The sequence below is a fragment of the Ylistrum balloti genome, unplaced genomic scaffold (assembly GCF_031769215.1).
Source record: "Ylistrum balloti isolate Yb309-2 unplaced genomic scaffold, AGI_CSIRO_Ybal_v1 Utg369586, whole genome shotgun sequence".
Lineage (NCBI taxonomy): Eukaryota > Metazoa > Mollusca > Bivalvia > Pectinida > Pectinidae > Ylistrum > Ylistrum balloti.
Genome location: NW_026781874.1, coordinates 764,970 through 788,107, shown reverse-complemented (window position 1 = coordinate 788,107; position 23,138 = coordinate 764,970). Strand labels below are relative to the sequence as shown.

The following is a 23,138-nucleotide window of genomic DNA, read 5'->3' as shown; positions in this document are numbered from 1 at the left end:
CGAGAAAAAAATTCCTTGTACCTAGTCATTACCACAAGTGTGTGAGTATCACCGCAATGGATTCGTCCATGAATAGATAATGTTACTGCTTTCCCCATACCTTGTACGGATCCTTCTACAGCAGTATATACCGTCCTGTAACCGACAGACATGGTAGTCAATTGGTTCCAGTGCCATAATTAACTTCGTACTTGTACCCGAGACTGTGAAACTGGTGTATTGGAGTCGAATAAGATTCCTTATCTAGATTGCTAGGTTGATAGACTCATTTACTCTTAATATATGTGTATTGTCGAACTTGACACACAGCGACAGAAGAGGGGACTTTTTTGTTATTTATTTAAATAGATATTTTAACATGTAACATTACCTGTACAAATTAATGGTACCTAATTTATTTTCTTTGTCAATCAAAAAGTCATTATTGAGAACTACACCATACAAAACACTAAACCTATATAATTTATATTCGAATTTATTATAAACCTGAATGAAAATCTCTTAAGAGGACACGAAACACGAATTCTTTTATATCCCAGGTCTGGTGCATTTTAACTGCATTAAAGGATAAAGTATAGCGCTTGTTTAGTGTTCGATCAGCTTAATGGCTGCCGTTTTTGCTTCGTTTTCAGTCCTATTCTTTTGTCCGTTTGGAGTCACATTCTTCTATAGCTTGGCTGTCGTGCATAGTGTGCATAATTCGATGAACTGGCAATGTTGTTGTTGGAGTGACGAATACTTTGTTATACCTGGCAGGTTTACGTGTAAATGATTTGTCAACAAACACAAGATAGCTAAGCATGTCAGAATAACGACCATCTTTCACACTTTTGAACAAGGACAACTTTCCCCGTAGATATATTTTCTTATAGCGATGACTCAACATCACTGTTACATAAACCATCCATCTTACTCGTTTGCTTCACAAATGCCGCCTACCTGATCTTTCACTATACATTTCCGTCCTTTTTCCCCTCATGTGCTCACGGGCAACGAGGAATACTGAAGTAGCAGACGACAGCTATCAATTATTGCCATTCATGTTTCAATTAGTGCTATATCGGTGAAAATGTTACACATTTGTCACATTTAAACAACGATGGTAGTTGGGGTACGAAATGGTTGCTGTGTTATCTATGAAGTTATATGGCGTCCAATTGAGATTTTATTCTTATAAAATAGTCTACCTTCCTCTGGAGTCATTGGTAACATGCTTTCTAGGTAAATCTCGATACGACACACACTTAAACAGACTTTGATTTAGACCATAATAATAAAATCCGACGATAGGACACTTGCAATAACTTTATCACTATGATTGTTTCTAAGGCACAGATAATACCATTTACCATAAAAAGCTACTGAACTGTAAATAATTATTCAATGAACTTTTTATAAAGATTTAAAATATATAGATTGGCAGATAGAGTTTACATTCTGAAATTCGTTCATAGATGTAAGGGTTGATACTCGGGGGTAGACCTGCAGGAGACATGGGACTTGATGTGTGCATGATTGTTACTATTTAAACACAACCTGGTAAATGCACACACATCGCCAATTACAGCGTAAATAAATAAATCTCATCTGATTGGGTTTTGATTTCACACGCGTCACCGATTTTGAAGTCACTTTAGTACGCATCAACGAATTTCATGTCACTCCTATTACCTGTATACCCACATTTACTTCTGATCAGAAATTGTAATGGTGTTATTGAGGATGGAACTGACGGGTAGGTAACTGATATACTGTTACACCATACTACAGAACACGTGATATATAGATCTAATCCAAATACTTATCAATCATTTCTATCGCATCAAATAAATGAATTATTATTTAAACCTGTGAATGTGACGATGTTTGTCAAAAGGAACAAAGTTTGATTTTGGAGACATAAGCAACATTTAGGGAGGAGTTCCTGAACGTTTTTTTCACATTTCTGTATCAAAGATTGCAGAAGAAGTGAAAAATGAAGAATATATTTGCTATATTTTCAGATCGCTAATGACGTCATTTAACTTAACGTTAATGTTCTTTGTATTTGTTTTGTAGCTTTGGACACTGACAATGTGACGGTAAAGAAACAGGTATTCGAACTCCTGTCCGCACTCTGTGTGTACTCCAAAGATGGGTACACACGGGCGCTGGAGGCGCTGGACAAGTATAAGGTAAGTTTCCAAAATAGGTCACTGCTAGCCACTTTTCATGCTTTAGATTAACAACGAGGAACAACAGAATGGAGCATAACTTAAACACATAACCCCAACGATGTTTCCTTCTATTCGTCTCAATAATACTTAATTTACAGACGGAATGATAATTCTACTTATTTTTAGAGATAACTTATAACAAGACTTGAGCTACCACTGAATTATTTAGCATTTAGTATTTAATATAGGTTTGGTTATGGAATAATGGAACTGCATCCAGCTCTGAGCGTATCGTCGCAACATAATGTACTATTATTACTAAACTAATTGTTTGTTCGCGAAATGAACTAGTGGTAGCTTAGCAGGTCTTAACGATACTATGGATACTATGATCTAGTTATGTTATTGTACTTAAAAGTCCCACAATCGCATCCACACCCAGTGAACTGAATGACTGCAAATCTCAAACGAATGGAGGACAGCCATTGAAATCATACATAATTCGTAAAAATTGGGAATAACATTAGATTGTCCGTTGTATTGTTATAACACACAGATTCAGCCTAATACACAAACTAAATAGCTGGGTCGTCTTTGTCACATGAAAAAGCACAAATAAAACCGGGATTACACGATACTGTTCCAAGTCACTTTGTCCTCACAAAAGGATGACTAAACTTGATCCTTAACTCGGTCTAAGGTCGACCGCTTACAACATTCACTTTAGGCCGCTTACAACGTTGAGAAATGGTTTGTGGGATTATGTGTATCTTTTTCTACCCCAGCGTTATCTGTTTTAGTAGGTCAATGTGATATTAGCATTTTGTAAATTCGAAAGACCAACAGAAAACTTTGATTTATGTAAAGAGTTTAGTGGAGGATAAACTTTCATCAACTGTTAAAAGGTTGAAGAAATATGACTTGAGCGACAGAAAATGGTTGTTATTGTTTAGTATAAAGATCGCAGGACCAATACATCGACTGCCCGACTGGCTTTGAAGTACGATAAAAAAACCTTATTATTGATATCAACGATCAAAACAGCAACAGACCAGCGTGTACTTGTTCGATGTCGTGGTCATATGCTAGTTTACTTAGGGTATGTGTTGGAAACAAAATATTGTAACTAATCGTCACAAAGAGACAGGTGAACATCGAGACCGCATCATTAACTTAATGATTTAACTCTTATGTGAGTTTGATTCATGTGACATTTAAATCCATATCATGACGTGTATGTTGTAAATTTTAAAATCATCATATTAGTTCTGGGTTCTCCCAATTCCTCTAACATGGGTGTCAATATTGACATTCACGATACGCTACACTTCTGTGTATTTTCCCACCCTTCTGATTAGCTGGCTAATCCTGTCATTGGCGGTCTAACGCCCCGACACCTTGACAGATAGGGACTTACACGTGTATGATCACGTAGGGCACCATTTACATACAGGAAGACTTACGTGTTACACACTCTGAACATCCTATATCGTTACTGTAAAAATCCCAAATTGCATTTCGCGGAAATTTATTATTTTTTTAATAATTTGTTCTTTGAATTGGAAAATGCTTGTTTATTTCATTTGAATTTCCTAACGGAATTGTAATCATTGTGAATTAATATTCTTTGAATTCTGATACATGTATGTTTAATTCTAACATGACGGATACTGAAATCCGGAAGAGATAATAGGGTTGTATATTGGCACTTTTCTATCTACCACAACTTTACTTTATGCATTTCTTATCAATGAAATGGGATTGTATCACCATCAGTTCTGAGCTAGATTGAGCTCTGCAGAATCATTTCGTTGTCCACGTTTTGGTGGTCTGATCGGATACTGGCCACCTGATCACGGAGGTCCACCCAGTGATTCCTGCATATCTAAACACACTCCGGTGTGGTATCTGTAAATTTAAGTCTTTAGCGTCAATGAGAATATTTAAATGTCGATGTTTTCTATTCGACGACAGACGATAACATGTAACATTACACGTCTGTGGTCAGAAGCAGCAAAGTTAACTTAAACTATCGGAGGTCGCCACGACACAAAGGATCCGAGTTAAGATGACTTAGATTATCCAAAATACAAACATCTTGTCGACTTCATTCCAAAATCTGATGTACTTGATTAAACTTCGACAAACTCCGTTGTCCGTCTTTTGGATCATAGGTCAGTGTATTCCGTATAACAAAAGTCGAGATGTGCCGATAAACGATAAAGACCGAGATGTTCTGATAGTAAATCCCTCGAGATGTCGATGCACATGATGATTTTCTTTCATATAACTTCTCGCACGTAGGTCTAAAATCCTGATACTAACCACACAGAGACTGAAAATTGGACAATTCTCAAAGCTTTTAATAGATATTTTACAGCGGTGTTGTGAACCTCTCTCTTGTTAAAGGATGTTGTGATAGTACCATTTCCGTTAAAAGATTTTAGATTGCAATCCTTAATAAACCTTTGATCCATTTGCAAAAAAAAATGGTGTTGATTAAATCAGCAAGAGGCTTTCAGGCTTTTTTGTGGTCACGTTAACAGTTTTGTGTATGATTTTACTTAATACGTATGACTTAAACTTTTCATCTAGGGAAATGCCAAAAAATGAAAGATCGTCATTGATTTTAGCAAATATTCGAATATGTATATGTCCTACAAATGAGGACCTGTACCTACGTCATAGCCAAAGTGTGTGTTGGTTGTCGCCATCAACACCATGGCCTCTCGTAAGTAGGACTAGGAATCAGGGTACACATTGAGTCAGAAACTGTGAAACTATCACAATTCATGTTTTACTGGAGTGTTTACAGTTGTTAAAATTTTCTCCATACTTAAACACTGATGTCCAATAGAGTTTTAGTGTTTGTTCAAAGTTTGTGGGACCTATTGAACCGTTAACCTGGACAAAAATAACTGGTCGCTTTCAGTGACACTTTGACTGGGGTGGTGTTAAGCCCCCACACAGCCTGACCTTAGTTCTAGTTAGTTCGATGTGGAAGTTGGCTAGCTTTTCAGGTATATCCTATGGTTTAGATGACTGAAATACCAAAATAGTGCAAAACGGTACTTGATTCCTTTCGCTAGATTAGTTCTGAATACAGATACCAATATATGCTTATGCTTAATGTTTAAATGTTAACATATACATCAATAGTTGATGTTTCTAATTAAATGATATTTTATGATTGAAAACACATCAAACGTTTATTAATCTATAGATACATCTGAGTCTTTTCATGGCGCTTAAACAAACCGGCAGATGTCCCCTGTGGGTGCCTAACTCTAAACAGTTCATGTGGGTGTAGCAGGAATGGTTTACCTGTTTTAATTAGTGGCACCGCATTTTTACGGTTACCACCACTCTGGCCCAGGACCTCCTTTGTGAGAAATATCATTACGGAAGTTACTATCACTTTATCCAATTCAAAAGGGCAAGCACCTTGTGACAATGGCCAGCTCACCTACTTGTAACACCCACAATACTACCAAAGCGACGGTTATATGACCGTTCGATCTCGTGTAATGGCTTCATTTTACCTCCGACAAGTTCAAAGGAGGCAGACAGACAAGAAAACCTTTATACAATATTCTGCTTGTGATGAATCCTTTCATTTGCTGGAAGTTATCTTTTTATTCTTCTTCATTCAGAGCTGCCATTATACTGCACTTCCCGGAACTAATGCGATGCATTATATTACGATCAAAGATATCTGAACGGTGAAACGCAATTGGAATCCGTCTATTTAGTATCTAATTAATATTTTATTACATGTTATTCTTAATCAAAGACTATAGCAAGGGACAGGTTATCCATTTTAACTTCATATCTGTGGCAGTTGCAAACGTAAAAAACATTATGGAGACGTATGGTTTCATGAATTTATTTTCCAATAGCTAATGTATTTTCAGACCGACTTTAAATGAGATGATAATGGCAACAGCAACGCAGAGGAAAACTCTAGTAAAGATTTTCTTCTGTATCATCGTATTGTAATTATGTAATTATAGACATTTTCCCAATGACTTGAATTGGACAGAAAGCACAAAATAGGGTAACATACCAGAATTAAATCCTTTTTACTCCCTTTGGTCAAGCATCAAAGTGTTTAAGGAAATATCTTTATTGTTTTAACATACATTCGATGCTTATAATGTGTTCCGAACATCTTTCAATAACCTTTTATTCATATTGTAAAACATTGCAGAAAAGGGTTGTGTAAGTCCTTATTTAAAAAACTTTTGAAGCGGTTATAATGTCAATGACTTTAGTTACTTGTCAGATTGCGGGACGTCACCTGGTCAGGTTTTAGCTACTGGGGACTGTCGCACAATGGCGGTGTTGGGGGACAATACAGAGAGACATAGCACGGAGCCATGGTTCTGGAGCGATAAATCATTCCATTGACACCTTCAGTAGGAATATCCTAACAGATATGATTCATAAGTACACACGTGCATATTTCAAAGTCAGATCTGTTAGCTAGATTAGAAGGAAAGACACAATGGTCTAATATAAAGCCCTTGGGTAAAGATGCATACATTCTGTGTTGGTGATAACACCTTATATACACGGACAAGCTAGTCTTGTTTCCCCTACATGATGTTATATAGATGTAAGTAGTTGTAAGTGTATGTCCAGTAATGAAATAATTATCTTCGGCATCCATACAGCACAACACTAATGAGTTCTTGAGTTATGTTGTCCCCTCACGATACGAAACTAGTGGAGCTAGTTTCAGTAGCCTTTACAAGGCACAAACACTAACAACGTTATAATTTTTTTTACCCCAAAACAGTACGAATTCAATAGTTAGTTCTCGTGGCCTCAATAGTATTCGAAATGAACATAGCTGATACCCATGGCATCCACACGAGTATTTCCGGCCACGTACGAATTACACGGAATCAGTCATTACAGCTCACAGAGCGACGATAAATCTTGTTTAAAAAGTCAAAATATTCAAATACGTGGTCTTAAATAAAAACGTTAGAAACCATGAATCACATTTTTTTAGCAAAATCAAGAAAAAGATCTTGTGAGCATTTTATCTTATAAATGATAAAGTGTTAATTTTTACAAAAGCTGTGAATTTATACGAGAAATATCATGTGTTGTTATCATGGATAATGACAACTTTCTCCTGGTATCGCTCAATTGATTGTAGTACTAAGTCTATATACGGGTAGTTTCACTCACGCCATCATACAGACAATCCCTCTAATGAAAACAAACTTAAAACTATCCGCTATATCATTACAGTTACGTGACTAAATTGACGATTATAAAATAGAAACGATATAGTTAACATCTGCCCTTTAAAAGCCGGTTTTGTAATATATGTCAACCCCGAGAAATAGGTGAACATCCTACAGCAGGGACGTACATGATGGCATGTAGCGCTTAGGTCTGGACGTCACGTGACTTTCATTTCTCACCACAGGATTCATGATGAGATGTTTTAGCATAAACTATCGTGGACTATTCACTATTACTGTGGTTTCTTAAGCCTTTTCATTCACAGCACAATATTGAATGTGCGAACGTACAGCTACATGAGCTGTTTTGTTGGCCCTGACGTTTTTTTCTAGTTTTATTATGTAATTACACATCCAGACATCAAAGAATCTGTACGAGACACCAGGCACGCTAGATGGCGCATTATTTTTTTTTAAAAAATTACTTTGATTCTATGAAAATGCCGCATATAATTTTTATCTGAATTACTTCGAGTCTATGAAACATCTGCATTTTGCAAAAATTTAAGTTATTGTTTTATTTGATAAGTATACACAGGGCAACTACAGCCTTGAGCGTTCATCAAAATTGGTCTTCCCGCCTTGTTTATTCATGCAGATCGTCATTTGTTGTGTCAATATTGCGCAATCCTGATACCGTGTACCGTCAGTTTGAAAACAACTGTAATGGTGTCCATTGTCATCCCAGATCTTATCATGTCGGTGACCATAATGATCATCATATGGTCGGTACGATATGGACGACTTAAAAGGGACTGACGTAAGACGTTTCGTCACCAGTTCGAATAACAAGTATTGGCAGGTGTTGTTTTTGACAATTTCTCCAACACACGTATCATTATGCTTATCGTGGCGGGATCAAATCCATATCATTAGGCTGACAGATCCAACGCTCTGATCCAGCGGTCACACCTCGCTGGTTCCATTTGCTGAGTGAAAACGGAAAATTATAGTTTATAGCTTTCTGGTATCCAAAGTAATCAATATCAAAGGAAACTATTTCGCATTAAGCCCAGTTACACATGTAATTCACTTTATTTAACTCCCACTTACTATTTACTCGACCTTATAATTGAATTGCTTAATTCCAATAACGCTCTCTTCATAAACACCTGCAAATCTAACACAATCTAAAACAAAGTGCTTGAATATTAGAAAAGAAAAAAAAAGAAGAAAAACATGTTTTTGCATTCTAGCTTTTTTTCATATTATTTGTTTATTTAGAGTCACTGTGGCGTGAACAATCGTCACGATTTATATTCAGGCATCAGGTCGTATGTTGTAAATTCTACAGTTGATTTGACACATAATTTGATCTTGATTATCACACTTAAAAGTGTTAAACTTTCAAAGCCACGTTAAACTTTTCCTCTTTTACCCCAAAAAACCCTTTTGAATATGCAGTTAACGATTGGCCGATTAAAAAGACCTCCAAAGATTTTAACGCGGATATGCCTTGCATGCAATTTTACCAATCTTAAATATCGTGCAGCTTTTGTGCCGAATCTAACTTGCAATCAGTAAGATATCCCCCTCTTTGTCAACAGTGCGATATTGAAACCTATCCATTTTTTTTTTGTTGAAGAACGCGTTCAGCTCCACTCTTACACAATACGAACATATATCTGATAATATTGTGTACATTTTACACTGTTTTGTTTTGTCGAGATCTGTCAAACATCTCTGCTTTGTATAACACCATATAGCTACCATACAGGGACAAATATTCGCTTCAGAACATATTATACACTTGAATAGATTTTTTATACTTTCAAGATCATATACATACGAAAAGCCTGTGTATATTTTGTTCGTGTCTCATGTTTGATGTTTCGCTAAATGGATTAGTTACCAAAAGAAAATGACATATAGGTATCACTTGTGACCATGAATTATGTAGTCTACACAAGTTTGCTACCGTCAAAGCTTTAACATGCAGATGAATAGTTATTTTCAGAGATGTGATACAATTTATTATTTCAAACAGGGACTTGATATTTTATATCCCATATGTCGCGCCATCAAAAATTCACTGGAGCATTAGATTAGTCAAAACACTGGCGTAACTAATTAATAAAAACACGAAAAGAAACCTCTTAACTTCTAACTTGATTTTCTTTTTTGAATATTAATTATAATTAACTATTCACGATGTAAGTTTCCTGTTACATGAGCTGACATACGGGAGTATGACATGTGGAGACTAGGTTGACATTTGTAGTGGCCGTTGTTAGTTCTCCTATGACAAGTCGACACGCACACTGCAGTGTTTATGTAGTTTTGTCCATATTACAGCTGCTTTCATGATAATTAAGACAGTAAGATTTTAATGACGTGATTCACGACACTGTGCACATGTGTTTAATTTGTTTGGAATGTGTGCAAATTTCCCTTGCAAGTGAACGGGACAGAATATCTGGTTATCGAGTCAAAACCAGATCAATCTCTTCATTTCTGATGCCAACGTTCTGTTCTTCGCTACAACGTCCAAAAAAGGTCAAGAGAATTTTCTCTAGAATGACTTGATGTTTTGCAATACTGTTATATTGGGTGCTGTCGTGGATCTATCGGAATTCCTTGCGCATTTCCGTCCATCTGATGAGATATGATGTATTTAAAAGTTTATTCATAACTAGATTTGGTTTATTTCGTTATTTCAATCATTGTTTTTCTATTTATAGTCATTTTTGGAAAAAAAGATCATAATTGCAACCATTCAAAACACATCAAACCACACTTTTGAGTAATGCAATACACAAGGTATCACGGAATCTGTTCCTACTGGTGTGTTAAAATCATTTAGAGGATGTAAGGCCCGTTTATCGTTTTGATACTTAGTAGTCTCACGTATATCTACCGGCTGTGTAAGACCCAGTGACATCAGCCAAGAATGTGATTTTACCGTACATGTAACAGATAGGACCACAAACCCAGAAAAAATGTTTTGTATGGGATGTTGACATCATCTTAATACAACCAAGTAAGATGCGATATGTAGTTTCGTGGGATTTCTAAGATTGTTCAGATGACATCACGGCATCTAAACATTTGTACAAAGATACAAATTGAAAAGAATAAAATGAGAAACTATCAGATTAAAATGATAAAACACGAGACATATTTACCGATGTGTCATACCGACATCAAGGGTGTGACCATTTCTTCTTTTAAAGTCGGATTTATCAAGAAATGGACGCCACGAGTCTGTCTTTATACCAATGCTTCAAGAAAGACTTGGCGAGAGTATTTGATTGGTTTCAATTCCAGATGATAAGCAATATAAAGAGATACGAAATTGAAACTGCAAACGAGAGACTTGTGTCAACACTGTTCTGTTGTAATCGTGAACAGGTATCGCCGTATCTGACAAATCTGTCAGGATATACAACGACAGTTTTGATTGGTCAACAATAGGCCCGCTCTGTACGGCGTTTCGTGTATTCGAGTTTAAGTGTATTTTCCAAGGTGGTCATTATATGGTTATCCCGTGGATTATATAGGTTGTATTCATCTCATATACTTAAATCTATCCTAGTTTCTTCAAACCTTTTGTTATATTGTCAGCTTACGACTGTATTAGTGAAGATATCGTCTTTCAAAGATTTTGGGGTCGCGTTGTGTCTTGGATAGTTGATGAGTGGATTGTTAGATTTTGTCGCTGTGTATATAGAAATATAACTAATTAGGTCAATAGTAATACCTTGTAATAAGTCTTAATATTTGAACCCTATTTGCAACTATCATAGACTATTAACAATCAAAATCACTTCCTTACGGTGAACCGCTTCACAGAAACTTTGGCATTTCAAGTCGTTTTGAATCTTACTATTGAGTAAATAAGGAGTAAATTTCATATCATTGTCAATTTTACAACAATTGCAATTTCCTTCTGATAGCCACTTATGCGTGCATCTACTTCCTTTAAAACACAACTTCATGAGATATATTAAAAGGTGATAAAACGGTAGCATTATAGGTACCGAAATATGCGTGCACATGGTTTTTTCCACATGTGAAAAGTAACTATTTGCTTTACCCGTGAGAAACGTTTCCATACGGTAGGCGTGGCTGTTTCCTTCTCGAAATACAGAGAGGGGCGTAGTTTAGTTATTACCACGTGGATACCTGTAATCTATCTCAATTATGTAAAAGAAAGCCTCAATCCAATTTCAACATGTGTTTGTATGTTATTTTCGAAGCCAGATTCCTTTAATTATGCCTGCGTTCTGGGAAATGCAACTAAATTAGCGTCATGTCTTATTTGTGTTTATCGTGCGGAAAATAAGCAATGACACATGAATACGTTTAGTGCCATGTGTAAATTGCAGAATTCATTGGATATGTACGTGCGTCAGCTAAAGGGGAAACATTTTTCGTATTATTAATTCATTAATTACCTTTATATCAGCCTGGGAATTTCGCTACCCCGCCCTAAAAGCGTAGCCCTCTCTTCAATACCGTGTTTCAGAATTACATAAAACTTTTTTCTGTAATTTTTAATTGTCACTGATGCATATGAATGTTGATCTCGGTGTATAAACAGATGATTTATATATGCATACTTGTAGCGCTGTATAGAACTTTTTAATCGGTCTGTCGTGATGGATAATGATAAAGCACTTTGGCGGAAGCAATCCAAAAAGTTGAACAAAGATTTCTAAAGAAATTTGACAGACACCCTAACTTGCTTGAAAGATTACAACACCCTTTCCCGTCGTCATGTCGTCTACGATGTAGTGACGTGTTGGGAATAAAGTATCAATGTATTTTAAATATAGTAAACCAATACCGAAGCGTAGTAACATATAAATGTTATAAATATGTTTTTGAAAATTTGCATTTTTTTCACCAGACGTCGTTGCAAAGTCATTAGGAGCGACAAAAGAAATCTACAATATTTATTTCTAAATGCATTTTTACTGAATTCATTGTAAATGAATTCTACATTTTATCGAGAGAACTATGAAAACCTGACCCTTTACTTGGAAGGTAGTTAAAGTGCGCGAAGTCCGCGAAGTGATATAAACTTCGGTATATTACTGGGTATGACGTCACGCTTAAATCGTGTGGCCGTTGTTGTTCTGAACCGATTCCGAGAGACCTTGTACATTCGTAACCCCTTTGACAGGAAGTCATTGCATCATATGATATACAGGAAATAAACAAGTAATGTGTTTAGGAAGGGAATTCTGTATTAGTCAGCTTGAAGAGGCTGTGAGAGACAAGGAAGTCCCAAGGTAGCATAGAAAACAAATTATCGTGACGTGTTGTAAACTGTTCCTGTTTTCGCCTGGCATTGTAAACCAATAATCGCTGGAAATACCAACCGTAACATGTGCTGGTTGACATCGAAATCAATTTTTAAACAAATTAGATTATGGACCTAGGGTTTCCCGAATGTTATGCAAGTCTTCTAAACTTTCTTCCGTTCGATTAAGAACATTTTATCTGAAACCCTTTTTGTCTTCACTGCCCTCACTTCTATACACTAGAGTCTGGACGTCTGCAACAAAAGACGTAATCTCTCAGTTTCTGCTTTCCTCTTTTAAAATTGAAAGATGTGAAAGCTGGTAAATGGACTTACACCACACCTTTTCTCTAAATGATGACGAGTGCTCTTTATTTCATCTTTCCCCTAAACAATAAATGTAGCCATTGACCTTTCAGATGACGCCATGCTCGGGAAATAAACACTTTAATTGTGGTTTGGTGTAAGATGCTATTCTGTGGACGCGTATTGATGTATGTCGCGGGTCATTCGAACTTTATAACATGTAGTATGTCATGCTAAACATGGACTTTAAATATCAATGCTACGGGAGCGAGTCGGAGCCTAACATTGGCTACTTCTGCCTATCCTCCTGAAGGATATTATATAGTGTTTTCAGTTACAATCAGAATAAAAACGTTACTTTGATATGTCATTAAAAATTTCCTATTTGTGTCGAGTAATGTAACAAACCTACACAGAACAACTCGGAGCCAGTTGGTACTAGTCTACACAGGTAATTAATGAAATCTTGCCACTCCTATATTTTTCTGACAAAAACAGATTTTTTTTCTGATTATTGTAGTAATATATATCGGGAACGACATCAGTGTTTTTATTAACATATCTAAGGACTTTAAAGGAAACCAGAGATGACATGGAAGATGACATCCAATGATAATTTACAAGGTCTTTTCGTGTGGGAGAGTTGTTACATTTCGTTTCATTAGCGATTTCAATAAACGTATCGATAACGAAATGCGGTATTTTAAGCACTTCATTTTCTTTTATTGGCTGTTTTTAGATCAAACTTATGTAATTGATTGATCCTAATCTCTCTTCAATATTTGAAAAGCTATTCAGTTTTGTCTGTTATCACGATTTTTTGTAGAACTTCCTTTACTAAAATTTCCATAAATTTTCCACATTCCTCCCCAATTGTCTGGAACACGGTTTCTTAAATTTCGTCCATTTTTTTCAGGAAGATTGTACATACACATATATCAATAAAAAATTTTTTTAATTCAATTTGAAACTAAATTAATTAATACATCACGTCATTAAGATTAACAATTTGTGATTTTTAGTGATATACTGATAATTTATGTTCACACAGTTTGGTCTCTAGGACACTTTTAAATGTGATTTAGGTATTCCAAGATGACGTCATTGATTTGAAATCTTTTCAGAAGTATTGCCATGTCATGATAATTTACGAGAGGCTTATAAAATACCTGGGAAAACTCAGGATCTCTCGTTTGACTGTCTCGGATTTCAACTGCCTATTTGTGGAAGTGATCCTCCACTATGTTTATGGTCTTTTGGTATTGAAGACACAATTACTGGGTTAGAAATCATGTAAATATGGAGTAATAGTCACAGAACGTAGATTATAAAAAAAAAGCACACGCCCTCTCTTCTATTGCAAAGGAAAAAAAAGATCACTACAGGATTTAAATCCATTGGTTCTAACGAACTAACCAATAGTGCTCTCAATAGAGAAAATTGGTGCACTTGAAACGAAAATATGTATAAAGTGTATCATATCCTTATTTAAGGAACTCGTTGCACCCTCCACACATGCCCAACATAACCTTGGTGATTATATTACAAAGTTTGAGGTCTATTTAAATGGTCGTTCTAAGGCGATCTAGTCAATTATCATGTTGTATAACTGGTTTTGGAATGAAAGTTTTTGGAAATTTCGCAAAATCATATGATAATGATTCAACATGACTTGCAGCTTTAATTTAAGGTTGTTTGTCAAATGCCTGGTTATTTGAGAACAGGCAGAACCTGTTCTTACGTTCTTCTGTTCTGGTATTCTGTTATTATACATGTAAACATCAGTACGAACCGACATAAAAACAATTATTCTAATTTGAAAAGTTTGGTGACTAGTGTTTTTAAAATGATGATTGTCCACAGTACTGTATTTCTAATTACTATTGCTGTTTTACAAAGTCACACACAAAACATGACGGACACGAGGAAACTCTGTAATGTTCCTGTTTCTTACCGGAAACATATAGGACTTCTATATCGGAGATTTGAACCTAGTTAATTTATAATCTTGAAAGGGACATTAAAACATTTAAGGCGACGAGGAAGTTTACCGGTATAAATATATATATATATATACTGAATTTCTATATATAGTCTTTGAATCTTTGAAATTGAATTAAAATGTTACCAAATATCGTAACGTAATTTTTTTCAAAATCAGACAGTTGAAATACACTAATATCCATAAGCAATTAATAGTTACTGATTAACTGAGGGTATTAAGTATAAGGTAATAAACATGCCGTCTTAAGCGTTATGTCCAGTTTCTCAACCATAAGCTAAAAGTTACTTTTTTTTTATAAATACAGAAAATAAAAACCGATGGAAATAATATTTATACTTTGACGGATGCTTAAGTGATCTAAGGGATACAGCGGTCAAAGTTTTTTGTTGTTTGTGTAATAAAGATAATTCTTCAATAAATCTTGTTCATTGAAACTTTATAATAGTGTCTAGTAGTTGAGTATAGAATTACATGTGATCTGATTCCTTCAGTTCCTTATCTTCTATTTACATTTGTATATGTATTGGTCAAGTTGTCAAAAGACTATCAAACGTGTATGATAAATTACATTCATAAATAGGATAAATATTTGTCAGTCAGTGATATATGGATAATACGTCTAGAGTAAATATATCGAACGATGGGTTACAATGAATCTCCGACTTATCTCTGTTACAATGCCAGGAGGAATAATTTAATTAAACAGACTAACGTATCAGGTTCGGAACAGATATTAACGTATCCATTCTGAGTGGTTTTTATGAATACCATTCTGATATTTAGGTCACTTAATTAAATATTGTAAGACAATACACCGGCCGGTCAAGCGAACGTTGATCTCCAAATTTCGAATGTTTTACCGGCAGTTGTGCGCCACTGTCTAAAATTGACGAATGTATTGTTTATGAACAATAAAGTCACTGTTAGTCCCAGACAGAGGACATCTGATACTGGCGACCAGAGTTGCATGGCTGGAACCTGGAACCGTTACAGAGGTCAGCCTCACTCGCAGAGTGGAAACTCGCCAACATCGCTGTAGATCTTGACATGCATTTGGTTACATATTGTTTGTCCTTTTAAGCAACAGATGATCTGTTTTTTATTATGTAAACCGATCCGGTTTATTTCTCATTCAATTGTATAGAATATATGACAGCCAATATGCTCTAAAAGGCATAAGTATACAATATTCTGATCTTCGACATGCGATAAACTCGTACGTCAGTATATAATATGCATCTTTTTTATATAATCATTACTGGTACGTGATCAATGTTTTAAAAATGAAACGAACAAGGATCCTGTCAACTGAAATAAGTCGTGTCTTATGGATTGCTAACAACAAAAAAACATTAAAAACATTCCAATTCCATCTTCCTCACCCCATATCTATATAATACACATAAACATATTTTGGTGTTGCTTTTTAATCTGTTTTCAACACTTTTACTGAATCTAGCATCTTTAAGAATTTGTACAATGACTTTGAATTATTCAATCAATACTGTATGATCGTTTACACTCTACCTTTAAGTGTGTGCTGTGCTATTCTTTCTGTAAAATATCATTGTTCGCAAACACAAACGACAGGTGCCAATGAGTCAGACGTTAGCCTGGTCCGATAGTGATGTAAAACAATACAGAATCTTATGAGAACAAATCTACAATAGTAGAAACTAGAAAGCATGAAATTGAAGGAAAGAAAACGCCTATTTAGAACTGTAGTAAGTATTTTACTCGGGATAAAATTAGAATTTTTCGGAGGAACATGTACTTCTGTGTTCGCCTGATTACACAATGATCTTATTTAGGCCCAGACAGTTTACAACCTACAATACACCCTGTATTCTGTAACCTAAACTCACATAACGTCCTCTTGTTTGTCTCCAATAATTTGTTTCAGGTAAAAACATACAACAATCATTGCACTCTTAATTTTCAAAAGGTATTGTACTTTAAAATTAGGGGGGAAATCCTTAAGAATAAGACGAGACGACTATGTGATTGGCTTTTATTATCAATCAAATGATACTTAATTAAATTAAACGAATTAATTAATGAAGTTCTAGAATTATCATTGATTATTTTTATGTTGTGTCTTCCAGGTAGCGAAAAAGCAGAAATACCGTTTCTCTATGCTCCTTGACGAACTGAAGTCGACAGAGAGTGTTGAGTATAAGACGATTCTTTTGGAGTTTATCAACTGTATCATAATATACACCCAAAAGATAGAGGACCGAATACGCATTCGAAATGAATTCTTTGGTAAGTATTCAGACCAAATCAAAGAATAAACAATACTTGAACGTTCCCTCTAACCTCATATTCCTGGTGTGCTAGCGTGTAAAAGGAAGATAATTTATAACTTACCTTCCACAAGTGCTTTATCTAGACTTAAGATGGCGTTGTAAATATTTAGAGATTCTCATGGTTTCAGTCTCATGTCTATTCGTCAATTTCGATATCCCTTTGATTGCTCTTGTTTATTGTTCAATGTCCAGCTGTTCTTTCATCTGTTACAATTATCATTTTGCTGTTTCCAGTTGATAACAACAATGCAGCAAAGTGTTCTATACGTCTGCATGCTTACATTGTGATATTTTTTAATTCTCTTATTTTGTAAGTTGATATTATTTTCTAGTGTTATCTTGTATTTTTAGGCTATTTCATAATAGATAACTTTCAACATAGTTCATATAGGTTATTAACTTATAGGTATATATGATACTGGTGTGTGTATGCACTGGGCTTATTATTTGTATTCAGTATTTCCCTGAGATCTAAGTTGATCCATTATCTTGAAGCCAATCCAATTCAAATGTGTTAATCCTAAACACAACACAGGATACAACAAAATAAATTATTTCTAAATTTTTTGTGAAATCAAAACATATAAAATCAAAGTTTGTTTTGATTTAGTAAAGTTACTGAAGTTTTATCAATAGTAAGGTGAAATCCCACATTTGCTAATGTGTGAATTATGTTGAACGAAAGACTTTAAATAAACTTGGGAGTGTGATACAAAATCAGAGTGTTAAACTATCGAGACGCGATTACTCGGGGCTATAAAGGACAGGCGATACAAAGCATCCATTTTAATCTCTTTTCTGAATAAAAATGCAAAATGTTTCGTACATGCTATTGGCTAAACAGGTTAATCCATCTTTTCAATAAGAAGGAGCTACTGAAATTGAAGGAATGATGGGATGGGATTTTTCTATATATTTGAATTTAAATTCCATTTAATCCCGTAAAAGTAGGTAGGATTTTCAGTGATATTTTCATTTCCTCGCCCCCGGACACATGTATCATCTCCCACAAAGAATTATGTACACAGGCTGTACGGGAAGGACGTCAAGACTATAACCTAATTTTAGTTTAATGGGAGCACGGAAAGTAGAACCAAGGTCATAATAAAATGCCTATACGTAACACGTCTTGCCTACTTTAGATTTGAAGACCTCCTTTTAAACAAATTTGATGTACTTCTCGGCCAGTGAATCAGCGAAAGATTTTACGGCCTTATATACACAATAGGACCATGAGCAAGCATTATGCTTGTGGTCAGTAGTACAGTGACCACAAACTGGACAATTGCTGAATAAATACCGTTCATATTAAACCTACACCGCACCACATGTGTCTTGTTCGTTCCTAAGCTTAATATCAGCACGGTACACTCTCAGTTGCAACATTAGGACAGTAATGTTAATTTCAGCACGGTGCTCTCTGAGTTACAAATAATGTTTCCGGTCCGATCGGGAAGCATACCAGTGTAAAAATATCTAGTCTACTTTCTATCAGTATCAAAGCGATAAGCGTGCAGGAACTTGTCGGATGTTACAATATTGCTATGTTAAACATATTACAGACGGCCAGAGGCAACCTTTACAAGAGTGTCGCACTTTACAATAATATACTACTATCACGGTCCTTATCTAGAAACTTAAGTTGTTAACCGCAACTCTTCTTCTTGCAACATATTGAATCTTGTTTTTAGATAGGTTCTTAATATTCTATATGCTAATATATTCATTGATGAAACGAGTTGAAACAAATTTCGAAATGAAAAGAAATAAATATGGAAATTTCATCAAAATGTTTTTGTGACTAGTATCAGTTGTAGGTATACAACTGTATAACTGCAGCATGTAGAACTGAAAGTAAAGTACATTCATCCATTTCAAAATTATGAGTCTTCCGAGTAGACGCCCTTTTTTATTCAAATTAAATAGTCATATCTTACATGAAATGAAAATCACTTCATACAGGCAAGTTGTTACATATCCAGTTGAAACGTTTGTACGCATTACAAAACACGGTTTTATTACCGATATGACAACCCTACACAGAACCTTTAAACCACAGAAAAACGTTAAATGTCACGTGAGAGAAAAAAAAACCTCAATATCATGGGAAAATCTGCCATTACTGATGAGTCTTTTTTTTAACAGAATTCATAAATTGTAAAAATAAACAATTTCTTAAAAATTTGAATAGTTTTTATTCATATATGTTTTTCATAGAAATATTACATACAAACAGAAAATAACGTGATGACAGGTGTGATTTTGACGTAAGTAGAGCGTGTGGCCGCCCTAATAGTTCCTTCTTAGGCACAAAATACCTGCAGCTGGTTATCCGGATTGTGGTTTAGATAATCACTCTGTCATAGTTCTATCAGATATTTTTGTTACATCGACAGATTGTTTATGGGCACGACGATTACTGTGTCTGATGATAATGCGAATGACCTAGTACAGATGTTTGTTAAAATGTATACTTGTACTTTCTTAATGTGTCGCATTCAATATTTCAAAAGTTCGAGTGTCTATATATGCCCATGTGTGGCGCTAACAAGTGGGAGAAGGGGTGTTTAAGACTGATGTACTGATTTGCGAGCTCCCAACGTTACTCTATTGATACTTCGAAACCTTTTATAGTATCACCAAAATCTAAAACCACGACAATATCACTTGCTAAATATTTCGACACTGCAATTAAGAATAGTTTAACAATATCACAAGTTAACTCTTCCCTATATAGAATATTTAAATACATGCAGCACCCAGATCTAACTCCTTCATTAGACATTCCTTATCATCAAACTTTTACCAGACACTAAGATATTCGTTTCTTGTCAATCATGTTTGACGTTTCATAATAACTTGACTTCTTTTCCCCATCTTCTTTGTCAATAAAGACAATACGTATTGTTGAAAAAATCAACAAAGAAAATACGTCATGCAAACGGAATCTTAAATTAGTTTTTCTCCGTTATTTTTTTTTTTTTTTTTATGTATTTCCCAAATTTACTTAGGAGAAAAAAATATTCATTTCGTTTCCTTGTAATTTTTCAAGTACTATTTTATAGATGCAGTTTCCTGCAACCATTCTGAATGACGTAGCTGGTACACATCTAGTGCTTGTTCACTAATATTTGTAGTCGATGAAATGTCCACGTTACTTTCTGTATGGAATGTTATTTACTTTGAATTTGTAAATATGTTCAGTTTTGATAACTTTTGGTAATTACGCAACAAATTCTTTCGATATGACTGTATGACCTCCACTCCTCCAAAAGGATTTTGGTTTCACCGATATTGTTTTACATCTAACCACACTGTATCAAGAAATGTTAGCCTTGTTTTCGTGTTAGCTAGGCATTGTGTGTTAACGTCATAGGTGTGACTGCAAGCTTAAAGCATTGACACAAAAAATTGAAAACATTTTTGGTTACGATCCAAAACACATGCCGATTTATGATTTGCATTCCTCGTATGAATGAATTAATAGGTACTCGATATAAGTCTGATCACTATACTCGTATGAAGAGACTGTGTGGTCTCATCGTTTTTCACACTTAAGATATTTTTTGCCATCTCTAATCTTTTTGTTCGTGTTGATTACACACATAATATACATTATAATGGTGTTTCTAATCTTACTTTCTTTGCTTTCGTTCCCAGGTCTAAAATTGCAGGAAGTCATCAATCAGTTACGGTAAGTTAATGAGTAATATACCTAGTTTTATACAACACTGAGTCTTGGGACTTTAAATACATATAATAGTCCACCTATTTCCCGGTAGAACGCACTCTGTGTCAGTCAGTTGTGCTGAGATGTATGTTCATGAGCATGGGCAAATGTACTTCATTTTGAATGGTCGTCGAAACTCCGTTTTCATTTCTCATTTTGATTTTTTGTCAAACGTTTATTTTAATTGAGATCAAGTTGTTGACATCTGTTGTGTCCCATGTCACATTAATTCTGCTTGGTGCACATCTCCTCCAACCAGTGTTATGAATCTCTCTAAAGATATTACCGCTGTTATTGTAGGCTATAGGGCTTTTAACATCATGTAGAGATGATCGGAACTTTTTTCTTAAATGAAAAATGAGTTTCCGTGATCAATATCCCATATATTTCATTGTTATTCTATAATTAATTCTTTCTTGCACAGTCAGTATATGAACGACATGTTCTCAATGTCAAGATCATCCATCATGCCACATAGTTATCTATTAGCGTATGATACATTGATAATTATTCACGATGTTCATTTCATTGTCATGATATCACATCCCGTGTCCTGGAACAGCGCCTCATGACAGCACTAAACATACATTTCACGGTTTTTGACGATCTGACTTACATACCACGTGATCATGTTCTGAGAATATTAAACAAAGAACTTACATGTGTATAAAGAAAAGCAGACAAAAAATCGATAGGAAATAATTTATCAATTCGTTTCCACATTTGTTTCTTTTCTTTCGCAGTATAAAATATTCCGTCCCTAGTTACTTAATTCTTTCAATGTCACCTTGTCTAGTCAAATGACCTTCATCTCCATGACCATTGATGTCTAAGATATATTCAACATTCCTATTATATTGTGACGCTTAAAATAAAAAGGAAATAATAACTTTATAACTAATCGGGTTTAATTTACCCATGATATTATAATACATATTTTAAAACCAGTCCTAAACTTAAAGTCATTTCAAACATGATGTTAAAGAACTATTTGACATATTTGAAGCGAACGGTAAGTTTAATACAAACATTAACCCACGGAACTGGATTATCCATACCTAAACATTCGGATTCGCTAAAACATGGATGTGTAATTGATATATGGGGTGTATAAAGACAAGAGGGCTTGGAAGGATTAAGTTCTTAATGTCCCGCCATCTTTGTTTGGTTTCGGACAAATCTTTCTGATAAAGCAGGAGGTTCCATCACGAGGTGAATCTTAAGTACAAAACAAAGAGCGGTCGTGTCCGAAACAAATCCGGAAAAAACTATTGTAATATCGACCTGCGGTAAAAGATAAAAAAAATAAATGTAGGTTTGAAAGGACTTCTTCTTAATATGACAAACTGGTGAAGATGAAGTGTTCGTGAAAGTAGACTTCAAAATTAGCCTTATTCTAAACGACAGTGGCAGTTTTGGCACACTTCTGTGGCTACATCTTGTGTCTTCGTAGGCGTCATAGAATTATTCCACTAAGGAATTCGGCAAATTCTTTGAGAGTAGATAAAACTACAACTTTTGTTTGATATGAACCCATGAAAATGATAGTGTATATTGTTTTACGCTTTCGAGAGCAGTAAGTCATCTGTCGCCTAGTTATTCAGTTTACTCTCGTTGCATACAGACCCCGTCATGTTTGTATGAGAACATAATCTCCAGGTAAGGGTTATTCGCTTTGTCGATTAGCAATAACCGATAACACAGCCACATAAATGGTCAACACATTTTCCATGTAGGGGGGCTTGTAGTGTTTAAGTGCCCGGTCAAAATATTTGTCTTAAGGGGACTTGACGACGACAATTGCCCCACCCTCAATGGTCACTTCGGGGTGACTGAAGTTGCCATAAACAGTACAGTGGATGCGTGATAGATTATACTGTAGCCATCCTGTCACCGTTACGAGTGTACTTCCGGTGTTGCAGTGTCAGAAGTCGGAACGATTTACGACATCCTGCTGGCTACGAATGACTCTTAACATACAGAGGATTGTTTCAGTATCTTTTAAAAAAAAGTCAAGTTGTTTTACCAACATTGAAGGCATCGATTTTATGATTCAAGGACATCTTGTCGTATGAAATCCATTTTTCTTTCGCTTGTTTCTGTCTCTTCAATGTCAAAATGGC

At 35.2% G+C, this 23,138-nt stretch overlaps 1 protein-coding gene across 1 annotated transcript in view; it reads left to right on the top strand.

Moving 5' to 3' along the window:
• LOC132543969 (uncharacterized) overlaps positions 1-23,138 on the top strand; it is a 55,590-nt gene that overhangs the window by 12,145 nt on the left and 20,307 nt on the right. Inside the window, exons 2-4 of the mRNA XM_060207529.1 lie at positions 2,059-2,174; positions 17,082-17,241; positions 20,946-20,979. Of these exons, the coding sequence (XP_060063512.1) occupies positions 2,059-2,174; positions 17,082-17,241; positions 20,946-20,979 (310 nt within the window). The remainder of the gene's footprint in view (positions 1-2,058; positions 2,175-17,081; positions 17,242-20,945; positions 20,980-23,138) is intronic.